This window comes from Oreochromis aureus, linkage group 9 (genome assembly GCF_013358895.1).
Source record: "Oreochromis aureus strain Israel breed Guangdong linkage group 9, ZZ_aureus, whole genome shotgun sequence".
Taxonomy (NCBI): Eukaryota; Metazoa; Chordata; class Actinopteri; order Cichliformes; family Cichlidae; genus Oreochromis; species Oreochromis aureus.
The window spans coordinates 18339193-18354621 of NC_052950.1; the positions used below are offsets into that span (position 1 = coordinate 18339193).

General features: G+C 45.2%; 2 protein-coding genes across 4 annotated transcripts; both read right to left on the bottom strand.

The window, feature by feature from the left end:
• Nucleotides 1-27: 27 nt before the first annotated feature.
• On the bottom strand, nucleotides 28-10699 carry LOC116314402 (basic helix-loop-helix domain-containing protein USF3). Of its 2 annotated transcripts, none has more exons than XM_031732407.2 (7): nucleotides 10582-10699; nucleotides 9933-10059; nucleotides 9788-9819; nucleotides 9604-9686; nucleotides 9404-9500; nucleotides 4435-9272; nucleotides 28-3430 (listed from the first exon to the last, which is right to left on the bottom strand). In XM_031732407.2, the coding sequence occupies exons 2-7, from the start codon at nucleotides 9974-9976 to the stop codon at nucleotides 1622-1624; spliced, it is 6903 nt and encodes a 2300-aa protein (XP_031588267.2). In that variant the 5' UTR covers nucleotides 9977-10059; nucleotides 10582-10699; the 3' UTR covers nucleotides 28-1621. The 2 variants fall into 2 exon arrangements, with proteins under 2 accessions (XP_031588267.2, XP_039473469.1); XM_039617535.1 differs by having other exon boundaries at nucleotides 9933-10056; nucleotides 10582-10698.
• A 243-nt stretch (nucleotides 10700-10942) lies between these two features.
• On the bottom strand, nucleotides 10943-14976 carry naa50 (N-alpha-acetyltransferase 50, NatE catalytic subunit). 2 transcript variants are annotated; one of them, XM_031732449.2, is made up of 5 exons: nucleotides 14654-14976; nucleotides 13252-13385; nucleotides 12908-13027; nucleotides 12532-12598; nucleotides 10943-12421 (listed from the first exon to the last, which is right to left on the bottom strand). In XM_031732449.2, the coding sequence occupies exons 1-5, from the start codon at nucleotides 14659-14661 to the stop codon at nucleotides 12244-12246; spliced, it is 507 nt and encodes a 168-aa protein (XP_031588309.1). In that variant the 5' UTR covers nucleotides 14662-14976; the 3' UTR covers nucleotides 10943-12243. The 2 variants fall into 2 exon arrangements, with proteins under 2 accessions (XP_031588309.1, XP_031588308.1); XM_031732448.2 differs by having other exon boundaries at nucleotides 13252-13388; nucleotides 14654-14955.
• Between the last annotated feature and the right edge of the window lie 453 nt (nucleotides 14977-15429).

Here is a 15429-nt window from a genome sequence, read left to right on the forward strand (position 1 = left end):
TTTTCCAGTTGGCAGCAAATACAAATGTCTCCTTATAAACTTTATTAATCAATCTTGTATTTACAAATACATACATAATCTAACAATTCTGATATTAAACATTGGTATTTACAAAATAGCTCTTGGAAAAACAATTCTGTACAGCACAACCTGATAAGTTAGTAAAATACATTAGTAGGTAACTGTGCAGAAGGTTTCTCAATGACCCAGGATACACTGGACTCAAGTTCTAAACCTAAAACCGATTTTGTTTTACTACCAGTCGGTTTAACCAACATTTTCACAACAAACTTTGAAGTGCCCCTATTATGCTTTTAACTTTTTTCTTCATCATTCAACCTGTTTCATAATTTGACGTTTGAAAAATCCACACCAAAGTGAATTTAATGCAAAGGTTTGCTTGTGATGCCTATTAATGTCTCCCTGCAGAACAGGAAGAAGTATAAGGACAACTCAACCGTGATGTCCACAGCTGTCCATCCTCTCCCACAGAACACAAACTGGAATAATTTTGCCCACCCTTTAGGAAGGACAGAATGAGCAGCGACCTCAACTCAAAGATAGACGATAACTCTAAAATGTCTCTTATCAGCAAAATACTCCAAATGCTTTACTGCAAGTCTTCAATGAACTGATGAACCAGTGGATTACTTTAAATGCTCCCACAGGAGGAAAATCTCTGCATCTTTAGTGTTAATACAGTGTGCTTCTATCTGTTTGAGTCTATATGTGTTAATCCCTCTCTCTCCCTCTGCTCTCAGATCATCGTGTAGAGGTTTATACATTCACCAAACAAGCAAAAGATACCCGTTTCAGTCCTGAGAGGAGAACCAAAGCCTTTTGGGGTTGCGTCAGGAAGGCCATCCAAAGTACAAATCCACTAAATCAACACATGGAGTGATTCCTGGTGAGAAAGGGAGTCGCTGAAAGTAGCTTTTTATCAAACAAGCCACATGATATGGTGCCACACACAGCCGCATCCAGCCTAATGTAAACCAATGAGCCATCACGTTGACACCATTTTTTATCCCGCTGCTCTGCACTAACGGCAAAACCGCGTGACAAAAATCTCCAAGTTAAAAAAAACGAGGCTTTGCCGTGATTTCGATCAAATTCAAACGTAGGATGATGTTAAAGTTAGAAGCGATGTCATGTTTTTATAATGTGGCTACGGCTTTCTGTTTGCAGATGTCAGCTTTTGAAGGGCTACGCCAGTTATATGTGAATTTGGTGGAGCTAACCATCCAGACCAGAATGGGCTCGTGGGAGTGTAGCCTCAAAAAGACAGCAGTGCACAAAGAGGCGCACCTTTGCTTGTAGACCTACAAAATAAAATTAGGAGCCTATAAGCATAAGCATAAGCATAAGAGGGACACTTTAAAGATACACATTTCCATGTTCCCGTTCAGATATTACAAATGATAACATTGGCATACGCCAAAGGGAACATATCTGAGACCAAAACTGTTTTAAACATGTAAACAACAAAAATCACCATTTCAACAAGTGCTTCAACACCACTTTCTGAACTCGTTGAACAATAAAAGCAACGACAACATTTAAAATTTTTCCTCTAAAGCTCTAGTTCACCATCGCATTCACACTGCAGCAGGTGGTCTCCTCACACGGCCGAGCTGCCGTCGTGGCCCAGAATGTGGCTGATGTTGTGAGCAGGACGATTCGGCTGCTTGCCCGAGTCGGCAGATGCGGTGTTTGAGAGAGACAGCAAGGGAGACATTGGCATCGCTGAGCCATCAGTGGGCATGCCGGTAGCGATTTCGGGAAACAGAGAGGTCAAGCTGAAGTTGGAAATGTGAGGGGTGATTCCAGACGAGTTGGCGATGGGCATCGGGGGCATTTCTGGAAGCAGCGGGAAGCTGGCCTGACCAAAACCCACAGGGCGTGGCGGGGAGAGGATTGAGCCAAAGCGGTTGTTGAGTGGAGGAGCGCTGCCTTTGTCGGCACTCGGGCTCGTAAACATTTGGTTGGGAAAGTATTGGAGGGTGACATCACTGGGAAGGCTGGGGTGAGCAGCTGGAGAATAGGAAGGGTAGAAGGAGGTTAAAGTGTTCTGAGGCTCAACGGGGAGGAGAGACGGCGTACGGGAGGCGTTCGGCTGGCTCACTGGCGGGATGAATGTAGAGTTTGCATTGATGGGAGGTGGAGGATTCATCCCTCCCTCAGGAATAAAAGGGAAACCAAAGTTCTGTGTTAGGTGCTGATCAGGAACCAGGTTGTTGTCGCTAGGAACCTGAGCACTGTCTGACATGAAGCGCACAATGGTGCTACGCCGTGCCTCTCCTCCAGACTGCGGTCGGCTCAGCAGCACTCCGCCTCCAGAGGGCAGAGGCAGATGGCCCTCAGGCTCGAATGGGTTGCTCGGTCTGAGTGTACCGGATCGAGGCCGGTCGCCAGGTCTCAGCTTGGTGGGCTGAGGATCTCTGGCAATGTGGCGAGAGTGTTGGCTAACAGCAGTGGGTGGACGGGAGGGGGCAGAGGAGCGGCCTGGCTCAGAGCTGCTGTGTGGGGGCGGAGGGTGAGGGAGTCCTGATCGCACACCTGGGCCTGGGTGCATGTTACTGCTGACCTGAGAAATGTGGCCCTTGTTTCCCTCTGTAAGTCGCATAGGCGGGGCCTTCTGGGTCTGGGGAACACTGGGACTGGAGGCCTTGGCCTGTATGTCTCCTGACGAGCTTCCAGGCACACAGCTGTACTCCATGCTGACCGGGGGACAGCACTGCACTGCTCGCTGGTGGTTGCTCTGCTCAGGAAGGTGGGGGGACAGGAGGCTTTGCATGAAACTCTGATGACAGCCATCCTGTTCTCGAGGCAGTGCTGGTCCAACCTGGACCCCTTGTGAGCCAGGATGAGCTCCACTGTAGCCACCACGATTTCTCCCATCTGTTGGGGGGCCCATCCTGAAACCTGGCTGTTGCTGCCCCTGAGGCCCCCTCTGGGAGGGAGGCACTGGTTTAGATGCCATGTCACTCCCACGAGACACCTGAGCCTCAAAACCACTGAGCTGATGTGCTCCTCCTGCACCCCCCATAGCCTTAAAGGGCGGACACTCTGAGACCCGCTGAACATCAGCGGACCCCGGATGGTCAGATGGCAGACGGCTCTGTGGGTTATGTGCAATGTTGGCCTTCCCTCTTGACGTGTCCAGATAACCACGGAGGTCTGGCTGCTCCTGAGCACTACTGTGACCAGGCTGAAGGTGGAGACCGATGCGCTGCTGCTCGCCACTAGTGGAGCTTTTACCGATGAGCGCCTCAGCAGAGTAGCTGGACACACGGTGACGCTCCTGCCGAGATGGAGTGCAGGCCAGGTCAGACGACCGGGACACCGGATTGGCAGGAGGAGAAATGAGCTGTTGCTCCAGACTCCTGGAGCTCATCATCCTCTGCATAGCATTATGGTCTTGACCAGGCTGAGGGAGAAAACAAAGTGGAAATATTATAAGTAACACCCTCAAAGTAAATCTTAAGTATCTTAAATCAATAAGAGCAAAAAAACAGATCAGAGTCGAGTCCAGTGGTGGCCCTTAGTAGTATTTTATGCAGCTTGTGAGGGCAACAAACATAGAATGCACTACTGTACATTTTCAACACCCACAACTCATATGGGTGTCCCTCAGCCCAGAAAATGAATGAGGGAGATATTTATTCAATTTCAACATCTGTTCTTCCCATCACAGCAGACTAAACCTTTCTAAAATTAACATAAGGCTGCTGTCCAGACATGCAGAAGACTCAATCAACTTAAAGAAATCTATCAAGAAATTAATTAATTACATAAACGACTATCCTCTGAACTGACGCATTGCAAAGTTGTGACTTTGTAATGTGATGTAATGTAGTGTGCCCTTTTCTTGCATGGCCCTCAATCATATGCTAAGCCCCAAAAGTGGCACTCTGTCATCAAAACTTTGAGAACCCTTGGTGTAAAATATCATCCAACCACAAAGCATGTGTTAACATTTTTATCCTGACAACTCTCAGATGTTCTTGAATAGATGGTAGAAATAAAAAAAACCAACCAAACAAAAAAAAACAAAAAAACACAATCACTGAACTACATTTCAATTACAAACAACCTTAAATTTACACTCCTCTGTCTACACTGTGGCTGTAAGGGCAGAGCTGCTATTTCACTGCAAAGTCCCTCACACACTAAAAAGTGTCAGTACTGCAAGTGTTTTCTTTTCTTTTCAGGATTTTTATTCTCCGTGGTAGACTACTGCAGCAGCCAGGTGTTTGTATAAAGGACACTTAGTTACCTGTTTTAAATCTCTTGCACAGGAAAAAAGTCTCATGGGGTAATACTTGGTAAATGGTACATGGAGAACAATAAAATTCCAGTGGACTGATTGGTTTCCAAATATGCTTTATGCTAAAAATGCAACTGTCACTTTTTATATCACATAACACCAACCTTGAGGTGGTCCTGCTGGGCCAGGTGATTACTGTGATGGCCTCTGGAACCGGCTGCCTGGGCTTCACAACTCTTCTCCTGGTGCCTAAAGTGCTGCTGCTGGATCTGCTGCTGCAGATGCTGCTGGTGTCTGGAGTGAGAGCTCTGCTGCTGCTGCTGCTGCTGCAACTGCTGCTGCTGTTGGTGTTGTTGATGCTGTCCCTGTGGAGGCTGTTGGTGTGTCTGTTGTTGGTGCTGCTGGGGATGAGACTGGTGCTGTGTTGGCTGTTGATGCTGCTGTGATTGTTGGTGTGACTGCTGTGGATGTTGCTGGGTCTGCTGCTGTGTGTGCTGTTGATGCTGTGCCTGTTGTTGTTGTTGATGTGAAGGATGCTGCTGCTGCTGAACTCCAGACTTTTCCAGGTGATGCTGTTTCTGCTGCAGGCCAGCAGGTGAGCCTGTTTGACTGCCTCTGACCAGTGCCCGCTTCTTCTGGACATGCTGCTGCTCTTGCTGCTGCAGCGCCCTCTGGTGTATTGAGTGGCGCTGTGCTGGGTCTGACTGTGTCAAGTGGTGCTGCAGATGATACAGATGGTGCCTCTGTTGCTCCTGCTGTTGCTGTTTCATGTAAAGGTTCCCTCCCAGATGTTGACCAGGCTGTGTTGCAGCATGCTGCTGATGCCCCTGGGGCAGATGAAGTACACCTGGCTGGTTCTGCTCAGGAGGTCCTTGTGGAGGGCAGTGCCCATCTGCAGGCCTTACTACTGGGCTCATAAAAGAGTTTGCAGAGAAGAGAGGGCCTCCACCTTCTGAATTAATCCTCGTCATGACGGCTGAGGAAGACGATGGTAGCTGACCTACCATCATCTGGTTGTGGTCAGCAGCTTTCACATCCATGTGGTTGACAGGGTTACCTGATGGAGGGCAGGCCTTAGGTCGTTTACCAGTGTTTAACATCACTTCCTCCTGAGCCTGCCGCTTGGAAATTATCTTGACTCCTGCCTGAGCCCTCATTAGTGTAGTCTTTAAGGGGATGTACTCATTTGGTTGCGTACCACCTGAACAGGGTGAGTGAGCATTATTTGAGGCTTGGGATATAAGAGATGAGGTCCCCGCCGGAGAGGGAGCTGAGGCCTGTTGACCAGGAAGATTAGGGGAGCCAGTGTAGGGCTGGTGACTAGAGCTGGGCCTAATCAGGTTGTTGACACTGAGGCTTGCCACTGTCCCACTCTGGGATGAGTTCTGAGACTGGACCTGGGGAAGAGGCTGAGACTGAGAGTAAGAAATGTTTTGTGGATGTCTGCTTCCACTGGCTGCACTCACAGACCCTTCCCCAACCTGTCCTCTGACAGACACCTCAACAGCAGGTTTAACTGTTCCTGTGTCAATGGGCTTATTCACTTTAGCCTGCTGCCCAGCCGAGCCTCGTTCTTTACTGCCTGACACTGGTGTGGTTTTAGGGGGCTCCCATGTTGCTGTGGTGGGGTTAGCAGATGCAGTGTTCTCGCCAGGGCACCCTCCACTCCTCCTTCCAGGGCTGTCCTGTTCCAGCATGGCTAAGGCCAGCATCTCTGCCTGCTCAGTTGTGAATGTAAATGTTCCAAAGGACCCAGATGATGCACCGATAGTGTGGCCTTGGGGAAGCATGGATGCCACAGAAAACCCTCTGCCACCTCCAGCTCCGGTAGACATGGGAGAATCAGTCTGCCTGCTAGAGGTCAAAGAGTGCTCCATAGTTTGATCATCTAGGTTAGTGTACACCTGTTGAGACAGCGAAAAGTCCTTTCTAGTAGGAATGTCAGAAGTCACTACTAAGCTATCTTTGGCTGCTGTTGTGGACTGCATCTCCTCCTGAGCCTCACTGTTTGCTCTAGAGGCCTGAGGCGGTTTGCCCTCAGTAGGATGGCAGGAGGACAGATTGGGTGTGCTCACATCAGTCTGCTGTGTTGTAACTCTGGGAGCAGTGTTCCTTTTACTAATATCTGAACTTGTCGTAGGGGTTATTGAAGAGCTGTGCATAGCAGAAAATGCAGGTGCAGGTGATGACAGGGTTGTGGACACAGAAGATGAAGGAGTGGCTTGAGACTCCTGTTTATTACAAGGCAGAGAATCTTGTGAGGCAGATCCCTGGGAACGACATGGTGATGTTTGTTGGGTAGTCTTATTAAAAGGTAATGGTGCAGTTGCTGTGGTACTGCTGGTGCAGACTGGAGTCAAACATACAGTAGAAACAGAGGAAGAAGTGTACAGAGTTTCAGAAGCAGCTGCTGAGGTCACCACAGGTCGGTTCTGTCCAGAAGCAGCAGTGCTGGCAGTGCACTTAGTTTGTGTTATGCTAGTTTCTGTACTGGTGATATGATGTTTAGCCTCAGCAGTTGAGAGCTTGGTTACAGCTGAGTCGCTGCCAGAAAATGGAGATACTTTACTCTTGTCAACCAAATCTGAACTAACCAATGGCTCGATCGATGTGGCGGTGACTGCTTTAACTGCCGTCGCGATGCTGCTAGTGTTAGAATGACTGAATGCTGAATCACTCTGAGACACACTGGCAGAGCTTTTATCCTGTGGATGGGATTGACTAAACACAGCTGGCCCGCTGGATGAACTGCTTATAACTATTTTCTGTGTGTTCTGTGGTGTAGTGACACTACCTACAGCTTTATCTATAGCTGTGACAGCTGTGGTACATGTGGAGTTAATGTCTGTGACTTTAACAGATGCAGACTGTAAAACTTGAGATCCTGTAACTTGAACTATCTGGCTCTCTCCTGTAGCAGCTATTGGCTTAGCAGAAAGAGCAACTGCAGGCTGTAGGGGACTGGTTTCCTTTTTCTTTGCAGCTTTAGTCCTTTTTGCTGCTGCTCTCTTCAAATTCAAGGCTGTGCGAAGCCTCTTTGCTGAAGGCTTAGAGGTACTAACCACGAGCCCTGATGTGACCGGGACCTGTAGCTGTCGGGCAGGTAGTGCAAGTGTGGCTCCAGAAATGGATACTGGAGGCTGCTGCTGCAACACTGATAATGGAGCAGGTGGAGGCTGACCATTGTTCTGACTAGAAATGTTAAGAGGAAGGCCCTGAGAGATGCTCTGATTGAGACTGCTGAGGGCCCCTAGGCTGTTGAGAGCCACATTAGTAGTTGGTTCCTCACTGGTAGTGGGCTGGACTAGCTGCAATGTACTCTGGCCACCCTGGGAACTGGCCTTATCAGAAGTCTTCACAGGCTGCAAGGCAAACACCTGTCCATTCACAGTGATAGTCTGCGGGGTTGTAGGAACTGGTGGAGAAGATGATGTCTGGGTGGCCTGTGGAGGATGGCTCGCTTGAGGCTGAACAGGGCGAGGAAGAATGTGCACCAGCTGCTTTCCCCCCACACTCTGCAAGGATGGGGCAGACACCGAAGTGCTGGTCATGGGTATCTGAGTGGATACACTAGGGATAGCTGCAGGCACCATGCCAACTTGGGGATTCTGAGCAGAAGTTGCAGACTGATTGGGTGCTTGGATGATTACAAAATGCTGACATGGTGTTTGACTTGTTATTTCCTCCCTCACAACTGGCTGGGTAGGGCAAGCACTGGCCTGCTGTAGGATTACAACACTTGGATTGTTTGTGTTCTGTGGTACTGTAACACCTGAAGCTGTTGCTCCACCCGGGTTGACTTGCAACACCTGCATGGTCTGAAGGAGAGGAAGCACGGTGGCCTGTGGCTGGGGTACCAGGGCTGGCTGAGGGAGGGGTTGAGGCTGTGGGATTATGGCTGGTTGAAGAAGAGTAGGCTGGGGCTGAGACACAACTGCAGGGTGGGCTACCACAGGTGGCTGCTGTACTATGGCTGATTGAGGAAGAACAGCACACTGAGGTTGGCATGCTAGGATAGGCTGAGGCTGTGTCTGGTTTAGGATTGCTGGCCGTATCTGGGGTGCTCTTTGAAACGGCTGCGCTTGAATGTGCCCAGTAAGAGGTGCCTGCTGTACAGGCACCTGTGGTTGCATCTGTATTTGAATTGGGTGAACAGATGGTTTGTTGCCCATTGGACATACAGTCACCTGCTGGATAGGCTGGGTGGTGTTGCTGACTTCTGGAGTGGAAAGACTTTGGCAGACTGGCTGCACTGTGTTCCCTGCCATCTGCAGTGTTGTCCAGGTAGTCTGTGTGCTGCCTGCTGCCCCAGCCCTGAGAAGGGCTTGGCTGGTTGGTATAGCAGTGTAACTTGCAGTCCTTATGGTAGTGTCCTGCGTTACCCATGAACAACCCTCCGAAGCTTTTGTAGGGTGGGCGGATGCAGGTAGAGCAGAGCTTTCAGTGGGCAGCTGTGAGGCTGAAGTAGCTGCTAAGGTGAGGGGCTGAGCTTGCTGAGGCATTGACGTGGATGCTGCAGGAATCTGGAGGGTGATGTAAGACACAGAAGGTGGTAGAGTGGGTGCCACAGCTGGTGCTTCAACCACACACTGCTCTATCATTCTCAGGCTGGGTGTAGACTGAGTAGGTGCTGCTGCTGACCCAGGGAGAAGTGCAGGGGTAGAAGAAGAGTTGCTAACATGCATAAGGGCTCCATTAACCCTTAATCTGGCACTGGCCTCAGATGATGGCTGAATAATTAATGTTTCAGATGACTGTTTTCCTGGGCTAGTCTCCTTTCCTGCCGGGAATGTCCCATTGCCATTAGAACAAACAATGATCCCCTTTGGAAGCTGGTGAGTGGGGGGAACTTTTGCCACTTTAGCACAGCGTTGTTTTCCCTTCCAGTGGATGGTGGGATCTTCCAGAGGATTAATGTCATTGGCTTTGAGGAGCTCAATATAGTGAGCACTCTCTCGCCTCAACTCCTCCAGCTGACGCCGCAGCCGACGGATTTCCTCTGCTGCAATGATTTGTAGAAGCACATATAGTAACAAGTTCATGACTTTAACCACACATAATCCATGTTCACACTTAACTTGTAGGATACTCAAACTAAATTAGGACGCTGGTGTGTACAATATTAAAATTTACCTTGGACTTTATCTCCTCCTTCCAGAAGCATTGTATCATTTTGTTTTTTCAGCTCAGTGATGTAACGAAAGGCCTGGTCCAATATCATGTTCTTACTCTAAAAAAAAAAAAATCATATTTTTTTCTATTAAAATATTTTGCTCTAAATAAACAGAATTTCACTATATTTAGGCAAACGGAAACACCAGATTGTCTCTTACCTGTTTAAGTGCCTGGGAACATGGCAAAAGATTACCAATGCGGTTGATCCCGGCGTTAATCTTTTCTTTTCTGTGTCTCTCAACTAAAACAACAACAACAACAAAAAAAGACACAAAGTCATTAAAACTCATGTACATTTTAAAGTAAACTCTAAACAATATCTATGGTCATCTATGTTTTTACCTGCATTGTGAGACTCTTTGTTTTTCTTCTTTCTGCAAAAAATAAAATAAAATAAAAAAAATGAACAGTTCACATTTTAAACGACCTCTTGTGGAAATTATTTGACTGAACCGGAACAAATAGACTATATCTCAAAGATGTTTACTTGGGTTTACGGCCAGGTGTCTGAGTTTCAGTCATCTCTGGCATCCTGTCCTCACAGTTGCCTGTATGATAAGGTACCAGTCAACACATCAACAGCTGGACCTAAAATCCATACCGTGCTCGTCCTGCTGCAAGCAAAACATAAAGCATCCAAACAAAGTATTAATTATATATAAGAGCACTGTCAACACACTGCAGTGTATTAGCTGAGACAAATAGTACAAATACAGCAGTGATGACCTCATATCGTTTTATATAAAAGCAGATATAAAAGTGTTAAATCTGTAAAGCTACACTGAGCCTCTACTACTACTAGATGCTAACAAGCTAGTGTAATTACCCTATCTTTACTCATTTAGATAAAAACACTTACCTGCACGTTACAAAATAATTACAGAGTGTTATACGAAGTGAATAAACAGATATTTCTCCTGGGCTTGTGTTACAATATCGACAACAAGCGATGTTCATATATTTAAACCTGCAAAGAAACCTAAGCAATTACCTGTTCAGCTAGCTTTCTGATAGCTAGCAGGCTAACAGCTACCTTAGCTTATCGACACCGACATGATTATTAAGCACAACAACGCCGAGTCGCTTCTCGGCCGTGCTCACACAAATGCTGCTTACAGAGAGTAGTTTTCACGAACCTTTAGCCTCGACATTTTGGAGACCGCTGTTCCTGTAAGAACTTTAAAAATTGGAGGCTAACTATTAGCTAGCAAAGCTTTCAACTCATCTCCCAAAACAATCTGTATAACCTAACTTAGTGCTGAAAGGGGCGGGCTCTACGCAGTCCTGACAGCCAATAGCGTTCCAAAGTTGGGGGGGTTGTATCCAATCACAACACATATAAGCATCTAAGGAAGAGTTTAAGGCAGACGGAGACAAAAATTATATATATATAAAAAATATATATATGATAATAATAATAATAATAATAATAATAATGATATATATACACACCAACTTCTATGCTAAATATTCACAATGTCAAAACATAACACAACATTTACTGCAAATAGTAATTTATTCATTTAGACGTTAAAAAGTTTTACAATATAGAGCTCCAGAAAAGATAAAATTCTCCAAAGAAATGAAAACATGCGTATACTACAGTGGAGAGGACACAACTCTCCTTGCATGCAGAGGTGTCAGAGCTTCCTCTGGGTAATACACTGTTAAGAGATCATAGCAAAACTCCAAAACTTTCAGCTGAAAGTGTGTGTAATAACTGAAGCTCACTGTGGCAGGAAGTTTGAGAAGACCAATGTCATAAGATGGCTACATAAGGTGCCAAAGGTGTTTAAGGTATTATGTCTCAAAACACTTGTTTATATTTAGAAACAAGCATCCACAAACACCTCCATCGTACTCCTGAAAATAATGCCCAAATCCAAATCGATCTGATGTTATTCATAACACATTCAATACAACATTTGTTTGGTTCTCTCATTCCTTTATATTTTCACTCTTTGTGATAAACCCAGGAGAACCTCTGAACCATTTGCCATCTCAGTGTAGAAAATAAAAATAACAGACTAGTTGAAGGGGGATTTAAATAACAGGCTGGAAATATTTAAAAATTAAAAGTACTGAATGCATCTTCCCACTGCCACAAAACTGTCAAGCTTTTCCCCTTTCTCCTGTACTGAGGGGGCACATTTCTGTCTCCCCCCCGGACACAACAAACCGGTCAGACTCATTTCTCATGAGGCCCAAGATTCAGGTGGCACAGGAATAGAGCTTTGTCTGTTCCACATAACTCAAGTATCACTCCAAACTGACCAGCTGGGACTGTATGTGTGTCGGGGATGGTCTTCAAGCACTTTTTCCCTTTACTTTTCAAATCAACTGTTTTCATTTGATCAACAGCATAGATATGTCCCCTCCAGCTTTAATAACCGCATTTAAAAAAAAAAAAACAAAACAAAACAAAAAAAAAAAAACCAACAGTGTGATTTGAAAACACCAAACCCTTCCCCCTTCACCATGTCTACAACTGTCAGAAGTTGGTAACTTTGTCAACAGGAGCACTATAGAATGCTTAGCTTTTTGTCATTGTCAATTAACAGTATGAAGAAAATGGGAGCAACAAAATATGCAAAAAAAAAACCAAAACAAACCAAAACAAACAAAAAAAAAACAACAACAGGGGACCCCCTTGTGAAATAAATGCAGCAACTTTTATGCTTGAAATTTGTTTTCTCGTTTTAGCGTCCTTTGAAGAAAGTGTTGAATCCTGGGGCATTTGTCACAGTTCTGTTTCTGTGGAGGTGGCCACATTAGTGCCTTTTCCGAACGCTGTGCCCCTACTCTGACTTCTGAAGCTCTCCACTGGGCGGTGCACAAGGACTGCGCAGGCTCTTTTGCAACACATGGGCATCTGCAGGCTCTATCCTCTTGTAGTAATTCTTCTTTGTCTCAATAATCTCAAAGCCAAACTTCTGGTAAAAGTCAATGGCCGACTCATTGCTGATCTGCACATGACTGTAGGGTGGGAAAATACAAATTCATTAACAGGCAGCTCATCTGGAAAACCAGTCAAAAATAATTATTGTATTCAGATAAGTTTTCGTGCAAATTCTCCAAACACTCACAGGTAAATATTGTCAAAAGTGCCATCCTTCTCGCAGATGTTTAGCACATGATTAAGCATCTTTGTACCTGGCGTAAAAGTAAAGTTAGAGAATGAAAACAAAATCACCAATTCCACGACAGCCTCTTCTTGAGGTCCTCATAAGTTTTAAGAAACAGTATCAAACAGTCTAGTCTATCATACATCTCAGAGGATAACTTCCTTTTATCAAACTAATGACAGTAAAGCTTCTATTCACCTAAATCACACAAGGTTTTGGGGGGGTTTTCCACTGCTCTGTGACTCACATATAAAAAACATTTTTAATGATAGTGGGGAAGAAAAAAAGTTTCTTCTTCAGGAATCAGTAACGGAAACAGTCTACTACTACTACTTACCAATTCCAAGTCTACGGTAGGGTGCTAGACAGCCAAGTGTCATGATGTACAGTCTCTTCTGGTTCTGAGAGTGGTCCACTCTGCAGCATACAGCACCCACTGCAATGTCATTGAAGTACGCTGCAAAGAACCAAAACAAAACATGACGCTGAAACATCAAATACCTCTAAAAGCCTCATTTCTACTTCTCATTTACCATAACTGAAAATCAAGCTGTTAAAGTGCATGCAAACTGAATTCCACCAGTCGCTTTCCTCTATAACGCATCAATGTCATCACATACAGTCATAATCAGGTGTCACCCAAACCAAAGTTGCCTAGGTGTAAGTATTGTGAGGTCTTACCTAGCTTTGCAAGCTCTCCAACTTCCAGCACATCTTTGTAAAACTTGTCGTTGTAGCTGACGGGGAAGATGACCTGGTTGAGGCGTTTCAGCTGCTTAATGTTGTGGGGCGTAACGTCCCCCAGCTCGATCCGGCTACTGGAACAAGAGCAAAACGGTCAAATGGCTGACAACAGGTAAACCATTTCATTTAACATTATATGAACCAAAACACAGACTAATAAACCGGCATCTTACAAGCCTTCTATCCTTTATATTTCTTTATCAGCACATTTCTTTCAGTCTATACACTCAATATTTGAGTAAACACTTTTACTATCTAAGCTGAAAGATGAATTACGCAGATAGTTGTCTACTTTGAGTACTGATTAAATCATCTCTCATTAACTGCGTGATTTCTTCCCAAAAGCTATAACACTGCTGAATTGACCCGGTTATCAACTCTCCTATAGCTTAAATCAACATGTCCCCTCATAATCACACACATACATTTACATAATCTACTACTAATAGTAATTCTTTGGATGAATGCTGCTTAGAAATAAATTTAAACAACACCTGCAGCTTGTGCTTTTTATAAGTCTTTACTTAAAAATGAAACTTTTCTACCATCAAAATTTATTAATAGTCTCCTTTAAATATCTATAGGATGACCAGGGGACATAGCTGGATTTGTGTAATTAGTAAATGACCCACACATAGCAGTCCACTCGCCTCAGTGAGAGGTTCACTGTGGTATTTATAGGATGACTACACAACCAAGAACTGGTGGAGGTCACGTGTGTTGTCCCTAAGCATGTACAATGAGATCGGTGAAACCCTAAGTGTGCAATTAATACACTTCAGCATTAACTGCCCTCAAGGAATAAGAGAATTTAGTCAGAAATGTCCAAAAGCATCATTGCCAGTGTGTTACTTTGGCAGATCAAGTTACACTGAGTCAGCTGGCACAAACGCTAAAGTTACTGTCAAGTGTGACATTAAAATGGTAACTTTTTTGCCCAACGTGAGATAGCTGCGTCTAAGCCTTTCGACAAAACTGGTATGACTCTGTGCAGGCAGCTGAAGTTCGCGGCAAATACCAAAAATAATCAGAGCTATGATTAGCTTAGCTAAACTGGCTTTACTGACTCAGCTCTCCACTAGCAGCGAGCTAGTTAGCTTAGCTTGTTCGCGACCTAAAAAACCGACAAGCGGCTTAAGTTAACGACAACAACTAAGACAGCACCACTTCAGTGACGGTGCTGTCCTTTATATAGTGACCCTGAAGCTAGATAAAAGTCGTTTCGCAAGCTAGCTAGCCTTGCCGTCACCTCCCCGCCTCCTCCTGTAGGAAAAAAACAGACATGAAAAACTTTACTTGTGCTAAGCTACGTATTCGTGACCCAAAAGTTCACACTCACCCTTTCATTTTAAAGAGATGATATCCCTTATTTTCGAAGAGTCTGAACTCTGGAGTTGTTTCGGGTAAAAGGTGAGAATTTGGACAGAGTTGGGGTCGGGGATGCCTCCCGTTTTACCCTCCACATGTAGCTAGTTACGATGGTTGCAGTTAGCTTAGCCGCCACACTCCTTCCACGACTGTGTGGAGACGGACTGTCAACCCTGACCTCCGCATGCGCACACGCGCTTCTATGCTAGATGTGAGACTTTTTGACCTGGATTTGGACTCTCAGGCTCTTTTCCAGCCAAATTAAGAAATTTAAATAACGGCTTCTGTGTTGAAAACATCCTGGTTCTCAGTCTTAATTATACAGGGCTCGTATTCGTGTCTCATTATTTAAGGGGACCTTACTTCTGGTGTGACATCGAGGCGTGTGAAATGCATTTGCCTGACCTCCACAAGCAAGCATTAAAATTTGAGGAAAAAAGCACCTACCTCTTCGCCCCAGAATTATTTATTTTAGAACAATTGGATTACTACTAGTCAATGAAGTCTACCGTTTTAGTTTTCTAAATATATTACCGAAATTATTTTTATATTTATCTACTCGTAGAAAAAAGGGGAAATTCGAAATTAGTTTATATATGTAATACAGTGTTGGTCATATGGATGCTGAGATTTTTTTTACGCAACCAAAGCGAAAGAAAAACCCATGAGCCTGTAGTTCTGTAAATTTGTAGTTTGGAGAAACGTATACACCCCCTTCACCACCACCAATACCCTGCTACCCCCCCC